The sequence below is a fragment of the Colletes latitarsis genome, chromosome 8, assembly GCF_051014445.1.
Source record: "Colletes latitarsis isolate SP2378_abdomen chromosome 8, iyColLati1, whole genome shotgun sequence".
Lineage (NCBI taxonomy): Eukaryota > Metazoa > Arthropoda > Insecta > Hymenoptera > Colletidae > Colletes > Colletes latitarsis.
The window spans coordinates 24179444-24207318 of NC_135141.1; the positions used below are offsets into that span (position 1 = coordinate 24179444).

The window sequence follows — 27875 nt, forward strand, 5'->3', positions numbered from 1 at the left end:
TAAAATTGCACTTTAAAATAAGCCCATGAAATTTTTGTACACACGTATCATTTGTTTTTTATCTAAGATTATAGTATTATATTCTATATAATCCCTATTTTATTATCTCTTGTGAATATTTTATTACTTGTTTAATGGCATTTAAAAATTTTGATTTTGTAGAATTCATTTTAAAATGCCAAATGCTGGTTCCAGAACGATTTTTTAAATGAAAAACAGATATCAAATCACAAAGATTATGTACCGAACATAAAAACTCATAAAAATATTTTTCAAATATCTTCTATTTCATATGTCATTTTTTTTCTATTCCTAATTAAGGAATAATTTATCAAAATAAATTCGGTATTATTCTTAAAATAATTTCAAAAGAAATGGTCTAACGGGATCAAATGTTTCCTAGACTGCTTACCGTAGAATATTTTTACTTCATGGCAAATCACCACTTATAACAATATTGAATTCTCCTCTATAAATTTTTCAGAGTACCTGGAAAGCATTTCGTGTATGTCCGACTAGTTGATAAGTAACAATTATTAATAATGAACACGTTTAGGAAATAACGTTTTGTTAAATCGGTTATATAGTTGAACGAACCGCACGAGATGAAATGTCGGAGATTCGTGTAGCTTTGAGTGCTGGTGATACATCTAACGATCGATAACATCCGATTAAATTTTGTATTAATAAATGTCAGACAGGATGGCTAGTAGAGAAACATCTATTAATTCAAAAAATTCGGATGACCACAGTGTTGAGGTTTGTAAATATGCAATATAATATTTTTATGTTCGAAACTGTATAATAATGTTGATGAAAGTTATATATCTCTTGCTATCCCATTTTGTTTGTTTAACGTTATAATAAAAGTAACGAGATGTGCATTAAGTACATTTTAAGCATATTTACATAGAGATTTCAAATATAAATAAAACCATTACATATTCCTGTCAAATTATAGATTATTTACTTTAAAATTTATAATATATAATCATTACAAGTTCTTAATTTTATTTTAGACACTGGCAGAAGTTTTCCGATGTTTCATCTGTATGGAAAAGCTTAGGGATGCACATCTTTGTCCTCATTGCAGTAAATTATGCTGTTATACCTGCATCAGACGATGGCTCACAGAACAGCGTTCTCAGTGTCCCCATTGTAGAGCTTCTCTACACTTACATGAATTGGTAAATTGTCGATGGGTAGAAGAAGTGACACAGCAACTTGATACGCTTCAAGCTGTTGGTATATCAAATTCAAGACACGATGATTCCAACAGAGATAGGTATCTTTTTGTAATTTAAAAATCGCCATCTATAATTGATCAACTGATTAGTTCTAATGAAAAGAAGAATTGGTTGACTGATGTCCAAGTTTGGTTTCAACATCTATATATTTCTTTTTAGGTGTACTGTGCATCATGAGAAGCTATCTGTTTATTGTTGGACCTGCCGTAGATGTATATGTCATCAGTGTGCCCTATGGGGTGGAACTCATTCAGGACATACTTTCAAGCCATTAGAAGAGGTCTATGATCAGCATGTCACACAAATAAAAGCAGAAGTAGGACAATTGGAACGAAGATTGATGGAGTTGATAAGTCTTGTCCAAGAAGTAGTATGTACAAATTTTATAAAAAATATTTTGAGATTTTCTAATTAATATACCACCAATCTTTTACTAGGAACGTAATGTTGAATCTGTAAGAGCTGCAAAGGATGAGAGAGTTAGAGAAATTAGAAATGCGGTGGAATTAATGATAGCGCGTTTAGATTCTCAATTGAAAGCTAAATTGCTGACATTAATGGGTCAGAAGAATTCTTTGACATTAGAAACAGAACAACTAGAAGCTTTATTACAAGAAGTGGAACATCAGTTGCATACTTGTACTCGTTCTGAGCTTATCATTAAAAGCGCGGATCTTTCACGGATGATACACCAAGTGAGAAAAAAACCAATGACGAGTTTTGTGACCGCACCTGTTCCTGCAGATTTTCATAGGTAAAGCGTTAATTTCCTGTACCTTAATTTACAATATAATGTTATGTGTTTACAAAAATATAATCATATGTTTATTATCGTAGCGAAATTGTACCAGGTTACGACAGTGCAACGTTTGCAATGCAAAATTTTACTCAACTACAATTAAAAGCAGATCCAGTCTATTCTGCACCTTTGCACGTTAACGGATTATGCTGGCGATTAAAAGTATATCCAGATGGAAACGGCGTTGTACGCGGAAATTATTTATCTGTTTTTCTGGAATTAAGTGCTGGTCTACCAGAAACATCAAAGTAAGTACAATGAATAATATCATTCTCACGTTTTAAAAATATAACAATTAAACAGCCTGTTTCTTTGAATTTTTAATTAGGTTTTTTTATTATTGTTCTATTTTTCAGATACGAATATCGAGTTGAAATGATACATCAAGGATCTCGTGATACAAGTAAGAATATTGTTCGAGAATTCGCGTCTGACTTTGAAATCGGTGAATGCTGGGGTTATAATAGATTTTTCAGATTAGATTTACTTGCAACCGAAGGGTATTTGAATACAGAATTGGATACTCTCATATTGCGGTACGTCTAATGTTTTCAAATCGTAATAACTCGTAAAATAACGTTTTACTGTATATAATAATTTCCTTTGTCTATGATGGTTCAATTTATTATCGTTTAAATTATAATATAAAAATGGACAATAGATTTCAGGTACGGCCACCAACGTTCTATCAGCGTTGCAGAGATCAACAATGGTATATTAGTCAATTAGTTACCGTCCAAAATCAATATGCCACTCAAATTAATGAACTGAAAGAGGTAATATCTGAATTAAAAATTTACAGCCCCGCATTTATGCGTAACTGTAACATTTATTCATAGCGACTGGCAATCGAAATGTCTCGAAATGCTATCACAGCAACCAGAGTATCCAGTGGGGCTACATTATGTGGATCAACATCAAATGTAACATCTTTGGTAATGCAGCAACAGTCGCAAGCTGCTGGAGATCCATTACTTATCTCAAATTCTACTCGTTCGATGGAAACGTATCCAAATGGCACGTCGACAAGGTGAATCGTATTTTTTTTACAGCAATAATTTATCACAAAAATTGGAAACGAAAACTGTATATCTTAACAGCTGTTTTTCTAGTAGATCAGTACAGAATGTCCTTCCTAGTGGAAATAATAATGCCGTCATGTCAGGAGATCAATTAATGCCTATGTGTGAATTAGGAGAGCTGTCAAATATACGTCCACTTGGATCCTCTTCGACATTATCCTCTATCTCGTCGAAAACGAGTCTAAAACAACACAGAGTGAAACCTGAATCACCCAACCTGCATAGTACGAACGACGATCTTCCGGGAGATTGTCAAACTACTGGAGCTCATTCTCCATCCCCATCATTTTCTTCACCGACGGTCCTTAATCAGCAACCATTGAATCTTCTCTCCAGTAGTAGCAGTAGCGATAGCGGAGTAAGATCATTCAGTTAATGTTCTATAATATAGTCTGGAATACAGATACATCTTTTGTTATGACTACATATTTAAATTGACAATTTTTATTTGTTTCAGGAACTAAGTGAACACGATATATATTTGGAAGAGTGTGACCATAATGAGCCACATTTAACACTTTTAGATGATAACTCTAATGACGAAAATGATGTGGATGATGAAACTATGTCAGGTACGAATTGAAAACATCGTTAAGTAACTTAATAGAAAAGATAAATGAAATCCTTTTTTGTCTTTATGTATTAAATAATATAAATATGAATGATGTACTTTATTTAGCTTATTAGGACAGACGCAAAAAGCACATGTTTATCTAAAATGAAACAATTTATGTAGGAATAATTTTACATATTAAAATACAATTGCATTAAAATTAGGTACGAGTTCGAACAGAGGTTCTATAGATATGCAGAGACATAAGCAGCGACAATGCAAGTTAGATACAGGTGTCAAAAATGAAAAACCTACGAATGAGAAGCCAGACGAAGATTTTATGAAAAAGAATCCTACTTCCGATCACTTTCAAGCGGTTTCATAACAAAATTTCCGTCTATTTCTTAAATAATCTCCGTCTTCTTCTTACGCTTGGTTTTATAATAAAGAATATTTTCATATTTGTGCTGTAATAATCGAAGTCACAGGTTTTGAGTAGAAGATTCATTTTATTAAATTTGAAACAACCGTTTAAATGAACTACTTTGCGTCTCGCAGTGACACAGTTTTCCCAATTATAATACAAGTTTTTAGCTTCTTATATTCATTACTTTAACAATCAATAATAATTTTATTTTTAATAATAGTCACTGTAATGTTTATAGGAGAAAACGACGTAGAAGTTGCAGAATCATTAACGCCGTGGATTCAAAACAAACAGCGCACAAAGCAACAGAACAACCGAGACAGTACAGGAGATACTTGTAGGTATGTTGAAAGTAAAAATTGAAAATTAAAATTGACCCAAAATAAGTAAAAAGTAAGAGGACTGTGATCAGGGATGTCAGAGAAAACCTGACTGCAGCCTCATTGCACCACATGTACTTCGTAATCCTCTATAAATTTCGTGTTTCCCTCTCATTAAAGTAGTAAAGAGTTTATTTGAAGGGAATATGTAATTTAGTTGCTTATCAACATGACGAGATACTCCAGTTCAGACGAGTCACCGCATAGTATCGATTCCTAACCTTTCCTAACTCTGGCAACCCTGACTGATGAATCTCACGGCAGATATTCCAAAATACTTCAAATTTTATACAGATTGCGAGGCAATGATAGTTTGGAAGACGAGATTATGTTGTTGCATTTGTTTGAAATGCAAGATCGGAACTCTGCTTGGACTTCTTTGTGTTTTAATCAACATGTAGACGACACCAGTGATTCGAGAACTTCTTCAACGAGTTTACAACATCATAATGCTAGCCCTTTGCATTACACTCCTACACTGCCGACTCATGGATCGTCCTCATTCTTGCATAAACATCATGAGCTCGACTCTACGTGCAACGAGCAATTCTCTGACAAACGTTCTACGTGCCCCTCGCATCTTTGTCAACCTCAACTTATATGTAGCGGTCGACCCAAACTGGGGCAACTACCGAACATTTGCCAGCAAGAAGTTTCTGGATTAATAGCTTGTGCTAATCAAACGAGGTCTGAACCCGCGACTTGTTCGAATTCAATAGATTGCGAGAAAGATCTTCCAAAGATATCTGTAGTTAATAGAATTAACCACGAGGTGGAGACATCCAGATCGGACTTAATAGTGCCAAATGGTAACTGAAATACCGAAAATTTACCGTATTTATAATTGACTATATTTCATGCGCATAACACGTAACGTATGCATTTTCAGTAGTGTTGGACAGCAATAAAATTGTATCTAAACATTTGTTGTCACGACGACAATCATCGCCGTCATCCTCTGTCAACGTTAGTGTGATAAGCAATGGAAACAGTAAAGTATTTGAATTTGAACAATTGCTGGAAACCATTCAACTGTATCCGATATCTCAAAAGGACACCGTCGGTTGTTTTAACAAATTAAGGTACAAATCTTTCTTTTTAAGAGGTTATATCACTTTAACGACGATAAGACCGTAATCCCTTAAAACAATTGTGAAGAAAAAAGAAAAAAAATTAAAATAAGTGGTAATTTTTTGTTTACATATTATTCACAGAAAAAATATTTCCTTGGAAGGAAAAAGTAATAGTTGCACCACTGCCACTATTAAATCAGCTGCCCTTTCGTTAAGCCATGATATTGCATCGTCATCAACGAGCAACGCAACAGATGCTGTACCGAGTCCTAACAATTACAGTTGGGCTCCTGCGTTGTACCAACACAAACACAGTAAATATAATTTATATTGTAAGAACAATACGAAGTTTCTATGATACGAAGTCATTGAAACAACATTCTTAAATGTCATAGGTCAAAAGAGTATTTTGGAGGTAACTATGCAACCCTCTTCTAACGATACTGCCAATAAATCTACTACCGAAAAGTAAGTAAAATTTGATTTTTAAAGAAATATTATTCACAGTCGATTGATACATATGTTTAATAATTTAAGTACTTTTTTAACATTGGATCGATTAAATGTATACTCGAAGATACTTAACACAATATTACAGAATTATACAATACAGAATACTTATAAATGTAACATTACATTATTATTATTACAGGTCATTAGAAGAAACTAATTCTTCAAATTCTCCTTGAATTATATTTGTCATACTTAATATTACAAGTGTACTGTGATTTTTGTTCATTTAAACGTTAATTATTCTTATTAGAAGTGATAAAAAAGAAGTGAGAATGCTCAGATTAGAGATCTGATATTTGAACGTATTACCATGGTAAGTGTAATTATTTAATGAAATCAATGTCTTCTAGCGGGTACAAAACATTTTATATAAATATAACATATTGCGCGTATATTTTATAATTATTTAACAATAATTCACTATTTACTTTGACAAATTTTACATTTTTTGATTTTAATTAGATATTGATAACACGGATCAATTTTTTTTTCAGCTTGAAAAGCATACACAAAACAATATGACTTCAATATCATTCCATACTAGGTAGTGTAATTTACATTATTTATCATTATTTATTACACGCACATGTTACATTTTCAGAAAAATTCCACTTTCTTTAGACTTGAATATTAATGTATAGTATCAAAATACTCGAAACGTTTACTTTATTTCTTCAGATGGTTATGGTATTGTAAGTATTATGAAAACAAATTTTGTACTATTTATATCTGATTGCTTGTGAATATACGTAAGTGGAGCACAGCCACGACATTAAAATAGAATAAAAAGCACACCTAAATGAATATATTTTGCTATTTTTTTCTGGTTGTATATTTAAACGCCACTTCATTAATTTGCAGTCACTTTTAATTTAATAAAAAGTATAAATTGATTAGTACACGGTACTTACGAATATAACGTAGTGCCATCATAAAAGTATTGACCACTCTCTCATTCTTATTACAGATAATAATTATATTCAGATACATCTATATCACATATGAATGGGCTAGAAATCAAAAGGTACTCTTTGTTCTCTGAACAATTATATAGTACTATTAATTCTATATAATACGTATTATCTGTAATTAGTAGAGTTCTTTTTTTTACCTTAACTTATTACGACTCAAACTATACATAACTCCTGAGCATTCTATAAGATATACATAGAATAAATAATAACTATCGTACTATTTTATTATTGTTCATTAAACTTTCACATATATTCAAATTTAAATTTACATTCAGTTTTGAAAACGAAACCTTTCTATTTTTTGCTTCTCATTTGTAAACGAATAAAAATTCAGATTTGATGAAACGCGAAAAATGAAAAAGAAATTAATGTACATTATTTTTTGATTTTTCTTTCTTTTCCTATGAAAATATGACTTCTTTAGCATCAAGCATAAAATACGTTGTACAGAAATGAACATTTGCTCTATTAACGTTACCTTGCATTCCACGTAGATAAGAAAGTTGTTACGTGGTATCATTTTCAATACCACTTTGCATATGTGTAACAAGTATTTCATTGCGAGCTTTTTCATCTTCTGGATATTCTCGTGCTGTTTCTTCATTTGGTACATAATAAGTACCATTGAATTTGTAAAAATATCTACCAAGGGCATGATGATTTATCCATTCGGGGTTTGAAGCCAAACACAAGTTTTCTAAATTTAAAAATTCATGTATTACATAAAAATGCTTGATTTCTTCTATTTTATAAAATGAATATAAAATCAGTGTTACCTTGAGCCTCATAATGACACGATCCAGCGTCTACAAATATATTATCATCTACAAATATATTATAAAATGGTTGATTCACACCTTCGTCCGTGTCACTTACATCCACTTCAGCCATCCATGCTGTGGTTGCCTTAAAAGGTGCATCCCACCCTGTTATTACGCAAAAAGATCTGTGTATTTTGTGCTTCATTATCAATCCTATTGCATATTTTACACCCGGTACTCTTTTTTTAGGTTCTGTTTCTTTCTAAAAATGTGAACAATTATTATTTATTAAATCTTAATTGATACTAGTGAAAAAGTATAATACAAAACATAATTCGTTTATTTGTACCTCTGGTGGTAAACCTTTCACATGTTGCTGAAGTGTCTGTAAAATAATATTTGCTTGCCTTTTTGATATCATTTCAGAGGTCTAAAAATTTTTAATATAATTTTCATTCAAATTTGTACACAGTTTTTTGCAATGTATATTATTAACACCATAAAATACCTTTTCATTTTTTATTTTTTCTAATATTTCCATCAGTTCTGTTACATCCATATTTTGTAAAATATATATGCGAGCTAGTTTTGAAATTATACTTGTATCATTGGGTAATACCATATGTTGTAGTTCAAGAGCGGATAACAGTCTTGCAGTTCTATCATAAGGATGAGTGTGTTGTCGGGCAGCTAATTCTAAATTATTCGCCATTCTTCTTACTACCTGTTAGAAATTATAATTATTAAATTCAAGTAACTATAGAGAATAATGCTTCTTAGTTTTTTAAAAAAATGACAGACCTCCACAGCAGTCGCTGCCGCATGGACGTTATACTTTTCTATTGGACATTTTGAAACCCCACCAATTCTAGGGCAACTTTTCTTAGTTAAAAATTGACCACCATTGAAAACATCAATATAATAATTTTCTGCATCCTCGGATTCAGAATCACTAAAATAAAACATATAGCAATATGTAAAGAAATGAAATTTATTATTAGATGAAGCATGACATTAAATAAATATTAACAAAATTTTTAAACAGCTGAAAATTTGAATATTCATATATCTATTTGATATGACTTATATTTATAATGATTGGAAACTTACTACGACTGCTTCCACCGTAATAGGAAGTGGGATGGGAAGCTAACAGGCTCACAACGTATACCAAGTCTACGTGCAACACTTTCAAATACTATAGCCAGTGTTATAGGAATTCCACGTTTCTGTTCTAAGACCTATTCCAATATATATATATATATATATATATATATATTATTTCTTATGTAAGAATAAGTTACATTTGAAAATTATTATTAATATTATGATTCTAATTTGAAACTTACACGATCTATAAATGAATTTTCTGATGAGTAATACATCTCACTGTTTCCATAGAATCCTAATTTCTGAAATAATACTTGGCACAATGCATCTGTTACTTGTCTAGTTTCTGTAGGGTTCCATTGATTGTCATCAATAATACTATTTTTCCAAAAATTAAATTGCTCCACTGGAGTTGAAAATATGGAATGAGCTGGGTAGTGTTCTTTGAGTACTTCTTTAGTTTGTTCTGCAATATTATCTAATAAGGATGATATATATGAGTATGATATATGTCTTTTTGGTTGACTCCATTGAGCTACAATAGCTGCACCACGTTCTAAGGTTTGTTCCTTTGGTTGTAGAGATATAAACTTTTCCCATTCGTTTCTCAAATGACGATGTTTTAAATATCTGACAACTTTAAGAGCATAATATCTATGTGTTAAATTGCTAGCCCTAGAAATATATGTAAAAAAAAAAAATGATTGATCAATACTCTGAGAAAAAATGTGCGAAGATCATATTTAAATTATACTTACATTGCAGGACCTTTGATTAAACTGATAAGTTCATCCACAAGAAAGTAATAAGCTAATGGATGAGCACCTTCTTCCAAAAGAAACAAAGAATCAAATTCTTTAAATGCAGAATTTGGTAACTCCTGTTTTTTATAGTGTTTACTAGACATCATTGATAAATGGTAAAGTAATTTCATTCTAATGTTTAAACTAGCTTTTGTCTCTTCTCTCCAGTTTATCATACGACCTTCTACTTCAGTGTTTGTTTGATAAGCATCTTTCAGAAGAGGCCATCTATTGTTTAAAAGAATGGCGTATTTTAATTACAACTAATTTCCCAAAAAAAGGAAGATATTCTATTTCTTTTGTATTAATTCTCGTATTAAAAGATAATTTTTAAAATGTTTATATTTTCAGTTTTGTAACAAAGAAACGAAACAACAAGCGAGTGCATGTCAAAACGAAGTGCAAGCGCATGTATATGAATTACGCATATACATGCCCAGTATATAAAAGTAGAAATTTATATCACGATTTAAAATAACAATCTACGTTTTACAGAATTAGTTAAACAAAGCATAGAAGTGTCTTGTTTACACAGGGAATTATTGAGAATCTCGCGATAGTTGAGATGGATGAAAAGGTGCGGTCGCTTAAAAGTCAACACTGTGTATAATAATTCCCTTTTTTTTTTGTATTATATGCAACACTTTGATACTTTCGATAACGAATGAATGTACCTTTGAAAAAACTTTTTCTTCCAAAGTTGATTATTGTCGTTGACAATTTTGTATAAATTTCTGCATGTCGAACTGAAATTAATCACATCCAAGAAGTCGAGTTGTTTATCTTCTAAAATGCATATAATTATTTCCCCAGGTAACAAAATTATTGCGTCACTTGCCATTTCTTGCGATTTAGCGATATAACCTCTTTAAGAACGAATTGTCTAGTCGTAGAGTATGACTGTGATACCGAGCAAGAAATTAATTCGACGTGCACCTGCCATAGAACTTTATCACCCCAACGTCAGTATCTGCCAGTAGCTACTGTTGAGAAACAGATGTTGACACTTCCGATTTGTGACGAGCAATGAGAGAACCCTCATACTATTAAATACAGATCACACTTCTATTCATTACGTATGCATGTACGCAGAACTTCAGTAAATAGCAAAAAATCGATATACCAAATGTACCCTTTCTTCTTCTAAAAGCTTTTAGTTGTAGCATGAATGAAACGCTAGGTGGTGTTACTTAAGTTTTATAATAAGTTATCAATTCAATGTACGTGTTATTATTTATTATCCATGTATTGTTGCTTGTGAATACACTCGTGCATATGTCATTTAAGTAAAATGTGTAAAGTATTATTTACGTATATCAGAATTTGTTCCAAAAATGTCTCCTTTAGATTGATAACCTATAAAAAAGATAACATCGTGGAGCTGTTGACAGTTAAATACATACTTCGTAGTGCTTGCCGTGATATGTATTAAAATTTATTTGTAAAACGCAGTGATGTATATTTAATAAATAGTAGCCCAGTATTAATACAATAAATGTTACTCAATAGATCTTGTGTTTCTATATGTATATGTATATGTTTGTGTAGGTCAGTTCCATAATAAACCATAATATTGTATGTTTACGGGGTGTTCGACCACCCCCGGGAGAAATTTGAATGGGAGATTCTAGAGGCAAAAATAAGACGAAAATCAAGAATATCAATTTCTTGACTGAGGCTTCGTTAAAAAGTTATTAAAAAAATTAAATTAAAAAATTCCAAATCATTCTGAAAAAATTATTTTCAGTTGCGGGGGTCAATTACAATCATTTTTGGTGAATAAACATACCCCCGAAATCCTACCCACTTTTAAGAAAAAAATTCAATACGGGCAGAACTTTAAACGTTAATAACTTCTTAACGAAGCTACCATCAACAAATTGGTATTTTTGATTTTCGTTTTATTTTGGCCTTTAGTATCTCCCATTAAAATTTATCCCAGAGGTGGCTGAACACCATGTATAATGTAGTCGACCAAATCGCTATTCGTTCAATGAAAAAATCGCTCTATCATCATTGACATCAGTTTCGTTTATGTGATACTAATTCTCGTGCCAAATACTTTAATTTTGTTCCATGTCAATATAAACATGTGTATCATGATCATATTTTAACTATTAAAAAAAAAATTCTTTTTCTAAAATTTATTTATAAAATGTGCTACCAAGATTTCGAGCCATGTTTTTATTTAATAGAGTTAGAAATGTGTAATACATTCCTTATGTTTATATTAATAAACAGTCAAAATCATAATAAATATTTTCCATGATTTTTATTTAAATTCTCCTCTACCTTTCCCAATAATTCCTTAATTTTTATGAATACTAAAGTTTTATAATTCCTTATAACTACTCCAAGTATTATTCCAAACTAATTAAGTTCTTCAACCATCTCTCTATTCAAGTAATTAATAAGTTATAAACGATTACTGAAAGCGACAGGTATGTATTTCTCTTTATATTGACTTTTATTCTATCCAAGATATACACATATGTATTTCAATTATTTGCGCCAAAAAGTGACAAAAATATGTGTCGCCATCTAGTAACAGGATTCGAACTAAAAAATTCGTGCCAGGATCACAGAATGTGTAAGGAGGTATCCGGAGTACAGGTTCCCCCACTCCTGCTACTCCTGATACGCAATACCTTGATTAATCGCTAATAACTCCTTTTCTGAGATTAAAATATGAACTTTTAGAATTGAAGAATATAGTATAGACCCTTGGCTACATTCAAGGATACTTTTTATAACCATTCCGCCCGTAATTAACAAATTATTAACGAATATCGGAAGTCGGAACATTTACGGCTGTATCACTGTCTGCTTTAATCGATTAATTATCAACTTTTCAACAATAACAGACACATTTTGGCTATTAGAGAACCAAGTAGACATTCCTGGCAACATTCAAGGACCGATTTTGCAACGCTCCTCGCTCTAATTAATTAGTTATTAGCGATAGATCCCTAGGATGTCGCGTTAAAAGGTTAGAAACAGTGCGCCGACTTCCGATATTCGTTAATAACTATTTAATAACTCATGGAATGGTTATAAAAAGTATCCTTGAATCTTGCCAAGGGTTCATGCTATATTCTTAAACTCTAAAAGTTCGTAACTTATTCCCAGGAAAGGCGTAATTAGTAAATTAACGAGCAGTGATTCATTAAAACCGGTGAATTATTGATTTTTACATGTGGCGCCAACTAGTGGCGGAAACAGAGTAATATGTATTTCTCCGTATTTAATGAACTATTGTTCCTTAATTTACTAATTACGCCTTTCCTGGGAATAAGTTACGAACTTTTAGAGTTTAAGAATATAGCATGAACCCTTGGCAAGATTCAAGGATACTTTTTATAACCATTCCATGAGTTATTAAATAGTTATTAACGAATATCGGAAGTCGGCGCACTGTTTCTAACCTTTTAACGCGACATCCTAGGGATCTATCGCTAATAACTAATTAATTAGAGCGAGGAGCGTTGCAAAATCGGTCCTTGAATGTTGCCAGGAATGTCTACTTGGTTCTCTAATAGCCAAAATGTGTCTGTTATTGTTGAAAAGTTGATAATTAATCGATTAAAGCAGACAGTGATACAGCCGTAAATGTTCCGACTTCCGATATTCGTTAATAATTTGTTAATTACGGGCGGAATGGTTATAAAAAGTATCCTTGAATGTAGCCAAGGGTCTATACTATATTCTTCAATTCTAAAAGTTCATATTTTAATCTCAGAAAAGGAGTTATTAGCGATTAATCAAGGTATTGCGTATCAGGAGTAGCAGGAGTGGGGGAACCTGTACTCCGGATACCTCCTTACACATTCTGTGATCCTGGCACGAATTTTTTAGTTCGAATCCTGTTACTAGATGGCGACACATATTTTTGTCACTTTTTGGCGCAAATAATTGAAATACATATGTGTATATCTTGGATAGAATAAAAGTCAATATAAAGAGAAATACATACCTGTCGCTTTCAGTAATCGTTTATAACTTATTAATTACTTGAATAGAGAGATGGTTGAAGAACTTAATTAGTTTGGAATAATACTTGGAGTAGTTATAAGGAATTATAAAACTTTAGTATTCATAAAAATTAAGGAATTATTGGGAAAGGTAGAGGAGAATTTAAATAAAAATCATGGAAAATATTTATTATGATTTTGACTGTTTATTAATATAAACATAAGGAATGTATTACACATTTCTAACTCTATTAAATAAAAACATGGCTCGAAATCTTGATAGTACGTTTTATAAATAAATTAAATTAATGAGTAATATTCTACACAATATTAATCTAAAACATTTGTGGTACTCATGAATTCATATACATATAAACAATATTTTGCGTATTTTATTTAAACGATATATACAGGAATATATTAAAGTACCATGATACATATTTAATAAATATTCGAATTGTTGATTTGATTAATAATCTATTACAAACTTTTAATTCTTACATAGAACGAATTATCGGATCTCTGTATACATAGAATAGTGGTCTCGGAATAAAAATTATATTTGCTTTCTAGTTTTCACTGCATGTTGCATTACCATAGCATTACAGTGTTATGCGTGTAATTTGTTGCTATAGACGAATTAGGAGAGTAACAATAACAAAAAAATGAATGCTTGAAATTAAAATCTTTCCATTGTCAATATTACTACAATAATTCTTGATTTTGAAGATGACGGTCATTAATTCGATCTACTGAATTGCTGGATTCTGGTTGATCGTCAATGTCAAGTTCGACAAGACTTTCATCCGTTTCAACCTAACAGAAAATATACTGGAATTATAAGTCACGTCGTTCAATGAAAACGATTAAAAAAATGTATTTAAAAAATATATATATACCGTTTCACCTAGAGCAGCCAATCTTTCCTTGTATAATATAATTTGACCATCTTGATATGTTAGAAGTTCTAAAAGATCTTCTTGATCTTTTTTCAGTTTCTCTAATTCTTCGGATTTTTCTTGTAATTTACGTTCAAAATCAGTCTCATTTTTTTCTTCAAGTTTCTGTTTATATTCCTTTATCGTTGAAGCGTGTTCTGTTAAACGGTTTTCAAGTTCTGTAATAAAATTCTTACATTTCTCTACTTCTTTTGCAGAATCTTCGTTTTTTACTGCGCCATCAGATTCTGTTTCTTCCAATAACATATTACTTTGCGTTGCTCGTAATACTAAATTTTGATCTTTTAAATGATTAATGGTTGACTGAAGATCATGAACTTGTACCTGTAGAAACAATCGGTGATCAGAATACTATAAATACCTAATTATATAGTTATGAAATTTCATTCGTGAATATCGTTTATAAATATGTACTGCACTATACTTCGAGTTCGTGTTTTTCTTTAACGAGTAATGCCGTAATTTGATTAAGTTTCTGTATTTGTAAATCTTGCTCCCGAATAACTTCTTTATATTGTGCGACCAAAACAAAGTCTGGCGGTATGGGTATTGAATTTTCACTTTTATGATGCGAGCTACTTCCATCTAGAACTGACTTTGTAATCACACCTAAAATATGTAATGTGATCAAATTCAAATTTTATAAAACTATTTCTTACAGTCCGTTCACGCAGCTCTATATCTCTACTTAAAATTTAATTTTGAGTGGTATATATAGCCTACTTCCTCTCAACTGCTTTCAGCTATTATTGATTCGATTAAAAAATTGTATCATGTGAACGGACTGTTAGAGTTTGTTATTAAAGTACAGTGAAGATTAATGATAAATACCCTCTAGCGCTTTCGATAATCTACAAAATTCATGGTCCAATAAAAGCTCTGAAGGATTCTTTGCCGAAGGTTGAGGATGTTTCAATGTCCTAGAATATACTTCGTGTCTACCGAGACTACCAATGGCGTCTTGGAATCTTTCTAATCCTATTCTATTTTCGACTAAATTACATAATTTTTCCTGGAAGAGTACAATTAAGTCTATACATGAATATATTATATTCATTTTAGGGTTTTATATAAATACCTTTGTATAATTAGAAACACTGTTATCATTAAAATGTATACATAATCCAATGAGTATGGCGCACATACTTTGTAATAAAGTTTCTTGCAAATCATCGTTATTCTCCTGTGACGATAATAGAGCAGTTAAATAAGCTACAGAAGAATCGATAAGCAAGAACGATTTAACAGCGGCTGGACAATGAGCGGTCCATCTGCAAAGCAGCATTAAAAGACCTAATTTGCATTGTGTTTTATTGCCTTGCTGCAACAACATAACGCATTGTTGCATCAAAGTCACTGGTGGCTTCCCAATATTAGTTGCGAGAAGTACGCGCAACAGTTGTTCTTTCTGTGTACTATCGTCAATCAATGCATGAGATAATGCCACGGCGGAAAACCAATTCGATGAAGAATCCGGGGAGAATAAACCTCGGCATAACAACTGTCCTAGCAATATTACATTTGTAAAATATTTCTTGTTCATTATGCATTAAGACATAAAAAAGAAATCTGCATGCAAGAAAAAATAATGTAGCTTTCCACAAACCTGTTGTCAAAGATGGCATTTCATTACCTTGTGGCAGTAAAGTCTGAATAAGCTGATTTTGTCCTACCTCGTTTTTATACAAGAAACATTGAAAACAATAGAGAACAGAACATCTTAAAACAAATGGTTGTTTTTCAGTTACCATGGACATAAGTAAAACTACGATTGCAGGTCTGTAAAGTGATACGCGTTTTAAAAAAATGAACAGTTTTTTTTCTATCAATTTATAATAAATTGGTAAAGTAGAAAGTCTGTAATGTTACCGAGGAGGGCTACTAGGTGCCATCACACCTGCTATAAATTCTTGATTACTCGTATTTCCTCTAATAACTTCAGCTACCGTATTAATTGTCTCTGTCAGCACATCCGCAGGAACACCATTGGCCATTAAAATATTACATAAAGCTTGTAATAATCCACAGGCTCTCATGATTTGTTGACAATTTGCTACAGCCTTCAAACAGGTTTTTGGTAATAACATAACAGATCTCAAAGAAACAAAGAGAAAGAATGATTCAAGGTAATTTGTACTCTTGCACTTACCTGAGCAGGCCCACTTGGTGCTACTAATGCACGTATCACTTGTACCATGGAATGAACATTTAATACTTTTTGTGGACTCCACCCACTCAGAGGGCTATCTTCAGATTCTGGTGATATTTGAAACATTGGTGTTAACTTTTGAATATAACTTCCTACAAAATAAACGATTCATTATCATTTGTATTAAATACACCAGATTTGGCACTTTCATTTAATCAAGTGTGTATTACCTTCTTTAAAAAAATTTTGGTTACTTATATTGCCCCTTAAAAGATTTAACATAAGCAGGAGACAATCTTCCACTACAATACCTCCCTCTGCATTACCCTCTTGTGCAATAACATCAAAGATGCGATCGAATGCATTTTCAAATGCAACAATTTTTTGAATATTTGCATTGCCCTTTGTTAATTGAATAAGAAGCAACAGAACCTGCAACATTATTAGGTGCATTTCAACTTTTGTTCAATAAATTATTAAAAAACTGAAATTTATTGTATAGTTTGACTTAAAAACAAATGTACATCGTTACGTATGACTTCTCTGGTATCACTCAGGAGATCCATTAATTTAGAAACACCCATTGGGCTGATTAAAATTATTTCTTGTATATCCTTTGGCCTATTAGTTAATAAATGCATTAGTAATTTTAGTGAGGGCCATCTGACATTGAAGTCAAATTCTTCTAAGAGTGTTAAGACTAATCCCACGCTATCTGAATTTTTAATAAATATTTCTGTGAATTGTTCTCCTACTTGGTTCACAGGTCCAAGTTTATCCACTAAAAGAAATATTTATATGATATACAATTGAATTTGATATACAATTTATATAAATAAAAGTATATATACAACTACGTATACTACCTTCTTCATCGAATGTTTTGGGATTAGTTATATTACAAAGAGTGTCTAATGCTAAACCAATAATTTCACAATCAGTTCTATCCACCTCCAAAATTTGTTTTAAGGCATCCATCCCTTGAGCACCCACTTCAACGCGGTAAGTACGTGAAAGAGCTTTGAGTGCTCGACAAGCATCCCGTCTGTCATTTAATAATGTTGACGATTGTAATCTGTCTACCAATCGTTCTACCTGCGTTAAATGTTTCAATGAAAAAAGTAAAAAAAAAGGACAAATAATAGAAAAGTAGAAAAATAACAATGAAGATTTTCAGTCTATCGCAAAATATTAACATTTATTTAAACCGTGGTTTACAATCGGTCTATTTTACATTGGTTATTCCACAAATTATAAGTACCATGTGTTACCAGATGTAAAAATCGAAACGTAAAGATAAATTGATAGAAAATAGAAAATACCGTATCAGCGCCCGTTGGTTCATTTTCTACTGGTGTAGAACCTAAAACAGACTTCAAACTACTTTTGAAATATTCCATTTTGTTGACAATGTAGCAGAGAACAGTTAGTAACAGTTGTATACTACATGATACTACACGTCATAAGAAAGCCTCAAATCAGAGGAGCGCGAACCCCGTTGGCGATTGTAATTGGTGCTAGGCAGAGATGCCAGACGGAGCCCCGGTTGCACCGGGGACACCTCATTCCACGGTGTACTATTCACACATGCCAGATCACGCGTACGTGAGCTCGTGGAGTTTCGGAAAGTCGACAAAGGCAAACTGACACATGCCCTTTTTCTCGATTATTCCGAAGCTGCCCGAAGTAATTTCGGACCGCCTCGTGGGAGTCGAGGGAGAAAGGCTCACATTTGCCTTCTTGCTCTTGAACAACTAATATCCGACCTCCCGTCAACAGGTCTCCACTGGCCTCTGCTGACCGCTGCCGACCACTCCTGTTACTTCCGACAACGTATAACGATTACGACTGACATGCATGCAACTGTGCATGCCTTTGCTGACCTCTGCTGAACACTGCTGACCAGCCCCCTGACGCTTCTGACATCGTATAACAATTACTACATGCTACTGTTCGCCCCTGCTGATCTCTGTTTGCCACTGCATGCCTCTGCTCGTCTCTGCTGACCGCTGCTGACCACCTCTGATGCCTCTGACAACATATGTATAACGCTTACTACTTGCAGGCCTCTGCTGACCACCGTTTATATTTCTGGCAATGTACAACGATTACTACGACTCTTGCCCTCCTCTGTTAACCTCTGACAGCGTCCCCTGGCCTAAGCTGGCCTCTGCTGACCGCTGTTGACCACTGCTGACCACCGTTTATATTTCTGGCAACGTACAACGATTATTACTGGCTACTACCACCCTCTGCTGACCTCTGCCAACATCTCCCGACGTCAGCTGACCATCGCTGACCATCGCTGACCACTGCTGACCGTTGCTGACAAATTGTGACACGATGTAATATAATATAAAATGTTTATATGTATTAAAGTGTTGTATAATGTAAATCTATGGCAATAAATGATATAATTTCAAAGAATTCTATGTGTTCTCATCATTTTTACCCTTCTTTTCCTATCGAAATCATTCCTTTAGTTATAAGACACTCCGAATCTTTTCCAGACACTTTTCAAGACACTTGGAATCCCTAAAACTTACCGGCGTCCCTGAAACTTCTCGGAATCCCTGAAATTTCCAAGAAGTTTCAGGCAGCGGCAAGAATTCCGGCCTGAATTTTTCGGCAAAAATTTTGAAAAGCCGTTACGTAATATTACGTAATATTATGTAATATTACGTAATTTTTGCCGAAAAATTCCGGCCGCGAAAAATTTTCAAGAGCTATTACGTAATGTTACGTAATATTACATAATGTTACGTAATATTACGTAATTTTTGCCGAAAAATTCCGGCCGCGAAAAATTTTCAAGAGCTATTACGTAATGTTACGTAATATTACATAATATTACGTAACGGCTTTTTAAAATTTTTGCCGAAAAATTCAGGCCGGAATTCTTGTCACTGCCTGAAACTTCTTGGAAATTTCAGGGATTCCGAGAAGTTTCAGGGACGCCGGTAAGTTTCAGGGATCCGAGAATTTTCGGGAATTCTTAGAAATGACGTCATTTCCAGGAATTTCTGCGAATTTCTGCGAATTTCTGCGGTGGGAAATTCGGAGAGGGAAAGAGGGGTAAAAAATGATGAGAATACATAGAATTCTTTGAAATTATATCATTTATTGTCATAGATTTACATTATATAAAACTTTAATACATATAAACATATTATATTATATTACATCATGTCACAAGTTGTCAGCAACGGTCAGCAGTGGTCAGCGATGGTCAGCTGACGTCGAGAGATGTTGGCAGAGGCCAGCTTAGGTCGGGAGATGCTGGCAGAGGTCAGCAGAGGCTGGCAGTAGCCAGTAGTAATCGTTGTACGTTGTCAGAAATATAAGCGGTGGTCTGCAGCGGTCAGCAGAGGCTGGGAGAGACTAATAGTAGCCAGTCGTAATCGTTATACGTTGTCAGAAATTCCAAGAGTGGTCAGCAGCGGTCAGCAGAGGCCAGTGGAGACCTGTTGACGGGAAGTCGGATATTAGTTGTTTAAAAGCGAGAATTTTGTCTTTGTCGGGTTTCCGGAACTCCACGAGCTCACGTACGCGTGATCTGACATAATGTGAGAGAGTACCTTCGGTGCCTTTCTGGCATCTCTGCGTGGGAGTTGAGAGCAGCCCAATTTGCGTGGAATAGTTCGTTATTTTCAACGATAGATGGCGCTTATTTACCGACCTCTGGCCCTCTGGTGCTAAAAAGCCCAAGCTTGTCGAGAAATCCATCTACCGTAGACGATACGAACTATTCCACGACAAACTTGGGCGTTTTAGCACCAGAGGGTTTGAGGTCGAAAAATAAGCGCCATCTAGCGTTGAAGGTACCGAACTATTCTATGCAAACTTGGGCGGCTCTCGACTCCCACGAGGCGGTCCGATATTACTTCGAGTAATTTCGGAGAATCGAGAAAGAGGACATGCGTCAGTTTGCCTTTGTCGACTTTCCGAAACTCTACGAGCTCACGTATGCGTAATCTGGCATAGTGTGAGAAAGTAAAATGAAGTGTCCCCGGTGCTCCGTCTGGCATCTCTGGGTGCTAGATCATATCGTTCGAAGTGGCTCCCTCTTACACTACTATAGTACTATCTATATCTAATTCACTCCACTCGAACGCGCCAATTTAACCTACTTTGGTTTCGATCAGAGCAGCTATAAATTACAACAACAGCGAAATGTTTTATTGATCATATATTACACATTTGATTTGTTATATTAGATCAGGCTAGGGTTTGTTATAAAATTGACAGTACTATGTTGTACGCAAATGTGTGAAAGGATGAAATCTTTCACATATCTCTCGTATCACACTTTTATTAAGAGTAAAGAAACTGTTCTATCTTAAAGTTATAACAGGCTACTGTTCAGTCACAAATAAAATCTATTGTAACAGTGTCGGGTTCATTAAAATGAGAGCCTGTAGATAGTGTTAGTATTGGTTTCTCCTTTTCTGGATCCATAACCTGTTAAAACTTTCGGGTTAATAATTATATTGGCACAGTTTAATATCACAAAAGCAAAACTTGGAAAACTAAATGGACACGTTCTATCCTTGATGTGCACTAACCGAGCGTCGTGGATTCTTTTTACACAATGGCCGTGGTGCTACACGTTAACGATCGACCCGTTCGCTACTAGGCGGGAACATTAAACGTTTAACACATATACGTATACATATATGCGCTTACTTATTCTAACATTATGAGCTGCTTACGCGTAGAGTTATAAAAATGATGCAATAGGTGAAAACAATATTGTTCCGACGATTCTGACGTAAGAAAAGCCAAATCAATATCCGTTGTTATTGCATCATCATAGCGATAGAAAACTCTGAACTTTTCGAATAATTAACACGAATATAATTTAATATAAAAACAAAATTGTTATGAATAACTACGTGGATTTTTCATTTGATAAACTCAGCAGAGTAAGAAGCACATGGATTACCAATTAAAGACGAAGTAATCGGAATATGAGCAAAATTTGTGTAAACAAATACATGACAATTGCCAACATTCTGCTTATGAAATATTTATTATCATTGTATCATCCTTGTTGTATATTCATTTTGAGTTATTATTAAGTAATCTCAATGTAGTTGTAAATTGTAATCAGAGATAAGCCAATGGTCGTTTACGCATAAACTAACAATTCGATATTGCTCTAATTCTTACCAACGGTTCAATTATATTGTGAGGGTAGTTGAGACATGTAATTAATAATATGACGGGCGCGATATCTAATTCTGCAATCCCTTTTAAAATAAAGTAACAATTATCTACCGATGTTTACGAGAAACACCATCCTTTGATTTTCCTATTGCGTCTTCGCTGCATTCTGCTCTTTATCCTTTTCTTGTCGCAAAACGTAACTAAATATAGTCGCCGTTTTCGTCAATTTACTATCGTCCCTCTGTTCTCTTATGTGATTACGTGGTTGATACTCCCTCCTTTCATTCTTCCTTCCTTACTCCTTTCCTCTTTCGTTGTTATTCTGGTACTTGGTCGTGTAAATCTCATTTTCCATTTGCTCATTAAATTGCTTTGCTCCTTCTTTTGTGTACCCTTCGTTTCTCTACAGTTTGTTTTCGTATATACACGAAAATCGTTTTAACCAAAGGCATAGTCCGAATTTTCTCTAGGAAGGAGTAAAAATGCTAAACTGAAACTTTATTATCAATTACTTATTTTTTAGTATAATATATAATATTTAAACAATAATTAACATGGTATCGAATGCTTGTGATTCTTACATATTTTCAATGCTACAATTGCATCACGTTTTTCAGCCATTTCTTTCCAAAGAAAATTGAATTAAAAGATTTATTTATTTATAGGACAAGTGGTTTTACTGTTTGGTCGTTCTTTGTGTCCACGTATTTCAATGTGAAGTCATCGCTCTAGTAATAGCTCAATTGTCTTCATTGTGTATGTTACTGAATTATTTTATTTTTAAAATTATACATACTTCAGAGATTAGAAACATAGATTACACGTCGACAACGTACGTAAAAATTCGTTTGTTTTTCTGATACGCGTATACACTCAAGCATAAAATTATAAATTTGTGATAACAAAGGATCAATTGTTAATCCATCAACATATAATATTATAAATACTCTTATATATTAACTGTTTTAAATTACGCTTATAACTATAGTTCCGCACACTTTATATTACTAGATCGTGTGTTTCGAAGAATCTAGAATTTCGTTGATCAACGTTTTCGTCGTACACTTTTAACTTTCGTTTATTTACCAAATTAATTAGTATTGCCTATCGTTTCTGAACATTATTTCCACCTTGTTCGAACGAGAAACTGTACAATAATACTGACGAAATAAAAAATTGTAATTTTGTCATATTAAATTTTTTTAAAAATAAATCCACTGAGTAGTAGGTACTATAAATGGGAGATAGTACCGGTAATTCTCAAGTCCAGCTTCAGCCGAGAAACCGAATGAAGTATAAAATAAGGCAAAAAGAGTAAGGAACAAGTCACTGGGCAAAGAGAGTAACAAATAAAGACATGGTGGAGAAGGCAGGAGGTTGTGAGTGGGGCAGGGACGGGGGGAGTGAGAGTAAGGGTAAGAGACAAAGAAACCATACGTCGTCGATTAAGAATTGCCAAAGTTACTGCTGTTATTTATGAGAAAATAAGTAATTGATTTTGTGAGAACGTAGATGAAAAAGAACGAGTTCACGAAACGTTTCAAGTATGTATCGTGGCTGGAATAATATGGATATCGTGCAGTAGGATTGAAAATGTAAAGAAAGATGACTGTATTACAAGAAGTATACAATAAAATAAATGACTCATGATCATTTGAGAAGCCAATTACAATTAGACGGCTTCAAAAATTGGTACGAACATGGAAAAGCCATGATGTAGAGAAAGGGCAAATAAACATCGAAAACACCGGTAGGCCACGATTAAGCCGAGATAGGACTGTCTTGGTCGTTTCGTTGATCGTTCGGTAGATGATGGCGAAGGAAAACGGTATTAAGGGCCGAAGATAACCGAACGACAAGAAACGGAAACACCCGAAGTGGATGCAGTGAGAAACATCACGTAGTCTGTGTTGCTAGGCGGCTTGCGGAGGGCGATGCAAGGGAAAAATTGACAGAGAGGGGGATGTTGGTATAAAAGTCGCGTCATCGATGCCGGCGAATCAGTTGTTCGAATGAGATATGTGAAGCTGTTTGTCTTTTATTGTATAGTGTTAGTTCAAGTGAAAGTTTAGGAAATAGCACCGTTTGAATTCAGATATTTGGAAAAAGTGATATTACTCGTTTTACAAAGAGTACCGGAAAATTGTTATCGGGGACAATTAAAGCATTAAACACGTTCGTAACGTCAAAGAAACAATATCCTCCGTGTTGTAATCCGAAAAGATTGTTCTGACGTTCGTAGTATCTGCCTTTGGAACATGGAGGTTTTACCATGTCCCGTGAATGTGAATTTCAGCAACACAAGAGGTAAATGTTGCATTATTTTCTATCTTTTGTCCGTTTTTTCGCTTATAACATTACCGGCATTTTTCCACGCATTTGCGTACATAGAGACAATCGATCGTCGAATATCGGGAACTAGTGTTGGAGTTGTTCGTTTCAGCTGATTTTGCGTCAGCTGATTTTTCACAGAGAAATAGATTCCGTTTACTCCTGACGACATTGTTTAAAAAAATGTAATTGCTTTTTTCAGTTTTGATAACGTTCGATTTTATTTATTTCCTCTATTTTCCTATTTTAATGTTTTTATATGTATTTGTCCAGTAATTTGTTTTTATACGTGTGACATGGTATTTATTAAAAGAGTAAAAAAATGGTCGTATCGTTATATTAGTACGTTTTCGAATAATGGTTAGAAAGCCTTGGGTCTGTGAATAATAGTAGCTTGGTCGCCGGTATAGCGGCGTCGTTATCGTCATCGTGTTGTCGAGCTGTATATGCGTGTACATAAATACACTGTGGGATACGTTCTGATGATGAAGATATGTTCTCTATAGGATACGTATTCGTAGATCTTACGAACGCGAGCTTACTTACCGGTCATAATGACGTATCGTGGAGAATAGCGTGAAGCGCGTAGGAAAAGATTAGCAAAGACGGACGTTTCTAATCGTCTAGTTATTACTCGATTGTAGCTGGAACTGTGACTGACGAATTAGTGGACGGAGCTTGCCAAGCTCTGGCGAAACGTCTGGAAGTCGAACTAAGGAGGGCCAAGCACGCTCAGCTGGCTTGCGGGGAAGTTTTGCTACCTGCCGATCTTCTACCTAGAATAGCCAAAAATGTTCTCAGCATGGCTGAAAATGAACCTTGTGGTCTTCGGTAAGTTATTTCTAATTATCATGACATTTTGATTTTACTTTTATTTTCAAATGTTCGAAATATAATTTGTACGCGTTTTGATCGTTACAGAGGTTGCACCTTGTTTATCAGTTTTGAAACCGACAGTGTGTGTCGCAAATTGTCAAAAATACAATGCGACCCAAATGCAGTATCAACCTTCGAACTTTACTTGACGTTGAAGCAGGATCATACGTCGTGGCACATTCTCTTACCTCAATTTTTAAAGTAAGTAGCAAAAATTGATAACAAACGAAACAAGAACAAATAATTTTTAATGCGAGTTTTTAATTTTTACACGTTTTTTTCTTTTGCAGAAATCTTACGCGAGGAGGTACCATCATGATCAGTAGAGATTTTACCTTGGAAAAAAAGAAATTGTACAGATCTTACCAGCAGACACAATGAACGATTTATTTGTTTCTGTGTCATTCGATTTTCTTGGTAGATACAGTTATTCCAAGCTCCTCCAATAATTTCATAGGCTCAAGAAGGTGATCATCTCTTAGAGCCTATATTTTCCACGCAGAATAGCAGATCGATTTTTTCGATGTGTGCATATTTTGCAGTTGTCAAAGACAAAAGGAAGAGAAACGGAGAAAAGAGAGATAGAGGAAGAGCGATATAAAATTCGATATGCTAAATTTTTAAAATATCGATATATCTCTAGACCATAATATTAAAAAGCGATTGCAAAGAAAAAGTTGGAAACGCGTCTCGTTGTGAAAATGCAGAATTAATAACGCTACGTTTAGTCCAATCTGCGATGGCTCGAGATAGATCGTGCGATTTGGCTGTGTTTTTAGCCGCTAATATTGCGATCGGTTTGAAGACAAAGTTCGACTATTGTGATAGTAAGACAAAACATAAATTTCACTATTGTTAAAGGCGAAAAGTTTCTATACGCGATTCTTGAACTTTGCGTGCTCCTTTAATCGTAAAATTAACAAGGTACCGATGTCATAGTATATCCACACAAGGAACATTGTTTCGGATTGTTGCGCGAAAATCTAAAATGCAAACGTATCCAACCAGTAGTAATGCATTTTAGATAAATATACGAAAGATAAAGTAATCGGATAGATTGTTATAATGCTATTTTAAACCTACATTTTGCAACTTGTTTATGGAACTTATTGGGAGTGTAATAAACATGATAATAAATTTCCGGGGTCGCGTACAGATACATTCTCACGTTATAAGAGAAAACGTATCTTCATTTGACGAAGCGATGATTCGTTATAGATTCTCCGTGATAACGCCTAACGACACCGGTTAGTCATAATAGTCTAGGTATCTAGTTAGATACGCTATAATTTTTAGTTTGAAAATCGCCATCTGATACCTAAACTGACACCCGTTTGATACATATTCATACAATTTGTTTCAATCATTCTGGTTCACGTTGCGCTTTTTCACCCGAGGATGTCGATTATCTATCGATACACTTATCTTAATCAAATTTCCTCGTTCTGACGCCTCGTCTAATCACGATAATTTAGGTATCGATTGGTAATGATGTTGTGATATTAATAAAAACAAAAGTGATTAATAAATAACATATATCTAATTCGCGCAACATATTAAACAATCACGTACGTAACTTCTCCTGTATTAGCAACAGTTTTCTAGGACAAAACAATTATGTTTGCTGTTCGCGAATTAACATAGTTGACGACTTTAATAGAATATTTTGTTTAAACATTGAAATCATTTCGTCCGAAGAAAATATGTATCAGTTCTTCCGGGAGGACGTGTAATATATACATATATATATATGTATATATACACACACGCGCGCTGAAATTTATATGTATGAATTTATAAGACTGATCAGCGATAGATACTAAATTTGTCAGAATAAGTTTTCATACAAGTCATACAAGTCAACAGATGTGCATGCGGTATATCTTCTTTATAATAACAGGGATACTTTGAGAATTTGTATGTACGTGGAACACTGATCGCTTGGCGAGGTTTCGCGGATTGTGTCGTTGAACAAAATGATCTCCCTGATCACTTTGGAGATAAAGATAAAAACAAAAAAAAAAAAATATGACGTATGTGTGATGTTCGTGTCATTATTGATTACGTAGAAAACAGAGTATATAAGACGCTGTTACGTATATTTTGTACTTCGTTAAAAAATTAGAAATAACAAAAAGACATTAGAAGCATAACGCGTAGAATATTTAATTTTTTTTTATATACGATATTACCATTAGGTATTGCTTGCTTATAGAGAAACATGGCGGAAAGTTGAACAAGAAACAAAAGTTGTGTTACGAAATTAAGCTACTAATAGTGTAAATTTTTAATATACTTTGATCAATTTCTGCAATTTGTCTTTCCTCTTACGTAAGAAAAGCGGTTTCGTTAATGAGTTTGCACTCGTTTCATGGCTCGCTTCAACTCTTCACTAGTTTCCTCATATTTTTTTGTAGTCGGAAAATTGTATTAACTTCGACCTACTAATGTAGGGTGTATGTAGTACTTTGTAGAAATTTATTCTTGCGAGACGTTTGTGATTTTTTTCTTGAACCCTTTACCGCCTATATGTGATGTTAATTTTAATTTGTGATCTTACTGACAAATAAGAAAGACAAGAAATAAAGAATTATGAAACTTTTAATAAATATACTGTTAATTCTTTGGAAATTATTTATTTATGTACAACTATTTATTTATGTGCAGCGGTTTCTTTTGCTGTATTTACGAGCAAGAA

General features: G+C 33.7%; 4 protein-coding genes and 1 long non-coding RNA gene across 12 annotated transcripts; 2 read left to right on the forward strand and 3 right to left on the reverse strand.

Annotated features, from left to right (window-relative positions):
- Positions 1 to 245: 245 nt before the first annotated feature.
- Positions 246 to 6340, forward strand: LOC143344407 (uncharacterized). 4 transcript variants are annotated; one of them, XM_076770435.1, is made up of 17 exons: positions 248 to 505; positions 588 to 759; positions 1020 to 1285; positions 1407 to 1617; positions 1685 to 2001; positions 2085 to 2294; positions 2403 to 2582; positions 2708 to 2822; positions 2886 to 3076; positions 3159 to 3486; positions 3586 to 3700; positions 4347 to 4449; positions 4783 to 5297; positions 5378 to 5570; positions 5703 to 5875; positions 5957 to 6029; positions 6214 to 6340. In XM_076770435.1, the coding sequence occupies exons 2-17, from the start codon at positions 691 to 693 to the stop codon at positions 6248 to 6250; spliced, it is 3096 nt and encodes a 1031-aa protein (XP_076626550.1). In that variant the 5' UTR covers positions 248 to 505; positions 588 to 690; the 3' UTR covers positions 6251 to 6340. The 4 variants fall into 4 exon arrangements, with proteins under 4 accessions (XP_076626552.1, XP_076626550.1, XP_076626549.1 ...); XM_076770437.1 differs by having other exon boundaries at positions 246 to 759; positions 5381 to 5570; XM_076770434.1 differs by having other exon boundaries at positions 248 to 759.
- Positions 3374 to 10902, reverse strand: LOC143344408 (F-box only protein 21). Of its 3 annotated transcripts, none has more exons than XM_076770439.1 (10): positions 10397 to 10902; positions 9678 to 9950; positions 9159 to 9594; positions 8920 to 9050; positions 8611 to 8761; positions 8318 to 8533; positions 8159 to 8239; positions 7825 to 8071; positions 7527 to 7745; positions 3374 to 3520 (listed from the first exon to the last, which is right to left on the reverse strand). In XM_076770439.1, exons 1-9 carry the CDS (start codon positions 10561 to 10563, stop codon positions 7555 to 7557), a joined length of 1893 nt encoding a protein of 630 aa, XP_076626554.1. In that variant the 5' UTR covers positions 10564 to 10902; the 3' UTR covers positions 3374 to 3520; positions 7527 to 7554. The 3 variants fall into 3 exon arrangements, with proteins under 3 accessions (XP_076626554.1, XP_076626555.1, XP_076626553.1); XM_076770440.1 differs by lacking the exon at positions 3374 to 3520 and adding an exon at positions 6040 to 7449; XM_076770438.1 differs by lacking the exon at positions 3374 to 3520 and having other exon boundaries at positions 6040 to 7745; positions 10397 to 10901.
- Positions 10903 to 13954: 3052 nt separating this feature from the next.
- P115 (general vesicular transport factor p115) lies at positions 13955 to 18670 on the reverse strand. Of its 3 annotated transcripts, none has more exons than XM_076770993.1 (12): positions 18124 to 18663; positions 17668 to 17896; positions 17326 to 17582; positions 17032 to 17233; positions 16802 to 16953; positions 16522 to 16712; positions 16259 to 16431; positions 15731 to 16158; positions 15484 to 15664; positions 15077 to 15261; positions 14593 to 14976; positions 13955 to 14509 (listed from the first exon to the last, which is right to left on the reverse strand). In XM_076770993.1, exons 1-12 carry the CDS (start codon positions 18199 to 18201, stop codon positions 14399 to 14401), a joined length of 2571 nt encoding a protein of 856 aa, XP_076627108.1. In that variant the 5' UTR covers positions 18202 to 18663; the 3' UTR covers positions 13955 to 14398. The 3 variants fall into 3 exon arrangements, with proteins under 3 accessions (XP_076627108.1, XP_076627109.1, XP_076627110.1); XM_076770994.1 differs by having other exon boundaries at positions 17668 to 17892; positions 18124 to 18660; XM_076770995.1 differs by lacking the exon at positions 13955 to 14509 and having other exon boundaries at positions 14848 to 14976; positions 15067 to 15261; positions 18124 to 18670.
- Positions 18671 to 20958: 2288 nt separating this feature from the next.
- On the reverse strand, positions 20959 to 25673 carry LOC143344388 (uncharacterized). The gene is made up of 2 exons (XR_013080100.1): positions 25544 to 25673; positions 20959 to 25077 (listed from the first exon to the last, which is right to left on the reverse strand). It is a non-coding gene; the product is annotated as an uncharacterized LOC143344388 (long non-coding RNA).
- On the forward strand, positions 24136 to 27797 carry LOC143344385 (protein charybde). The gene is made up of 4 exons (XM_076770409.1): positions 24136 to 24277; positions 24946 to 25132; positions 25223 to 25378; positions 25468 to 27797. The coding sequence occupies exons 1-4, from the start codon at positions 24229 to 24231 to the stop codon at positions 25556 to 25558; spliced, it is 483 nt and encodes a 160-aa protein (XP_076626524.1). The 5' UTR covers positions 24136 to 24228; the 3' UTR covers positions 25559 to 27797.
- Positions 27798 to 27875: the final 78 nt, after the last annotated feature.

Bases quoted from the DNA above. Each gene is read 5' to 3' on its own strand.
- LOC143344407 (XM_076770434.1), top strand. From the start codon at position 691: ATGTCAGACAGGATGGCTAGTAGAGAAACATCTATTAATTCAAAAAAT. The intron at 760-1,019 runs GTTTGTAAATAT...ATTTTATTTTAG, and splicing joins CGGATGACCACAGTGTTGAG to ACACTGGCAGAAGTTTTCCG. The intron at 4,450-4,782 runs GTATGTTGAAAG...AATTTTATACAG, and splicing joins AGTACAGGAGATACTTGTAG to ATTGCGAGGCAATGATAGTT.
- LOC143344408 (XM_076770439.1), bottom strand. From the start codon at position 10,563: ATGGCAAGTGACGCAATAATTTTGTTACCTGGGGAAATAATTATATGC. The intron at 9,951-10,396 runs GTACATTCATTC...TTTAAACAATAG, and splicing joins AAGAAAAAGTTTTTTCAAAG to ATGGCCTCTTCTGAAAGATG. The intron at 8,534-8,610 runs GTCTGTCATTTT...AATTTCTAACAG, and splicing joins CGGCAGCGACTGCTGTGGAG to GTAGTAAGAAGAATGGCGAA.
- P115 (XM_076770993.1), bottom strand. From the start codon at position 18,201: ATGGAATATTTCAAAAGTAGTTTGAAGTCTGTTTTAGGTTCTACACCA. The intron at 16,954-17,031 runs GTAATACACACT...TTTATTTTGTAG, and splicing joins CCAAAATTTTTTTAAAGAAG to GAAGTTATATTCAAAAGTTA. The intron at 14,977-15,076 runs GTATAGTGCAGT...TTGTTTCTACAG, and splicing joins AAGAAAAACACGAACTCGAA to GTACAAGTTCATGATCTTCA.
- LOC143344385 (XM_076770409.1), top strand. From the start codon at position 24,229: ATGGAGGTTTTACCATGTCCCGTGAATGTGAATTTCAGCAACACAAGA. The intron at 24,278-24,945 runs GTAAATGTTGCA...ACTCGATTGTAG, and splicing joins GAATTTCAGCAACACAAGAG to CTGGAACTGTGACTGACGAA. The intron at 25,379-25,467 runs GTAAGTAGCAAA...TTTCTTTTGCAG, and splicing joins CTCTTACCTCAATTTTTAAA to AAATCTTACGCGAGGAGGTA.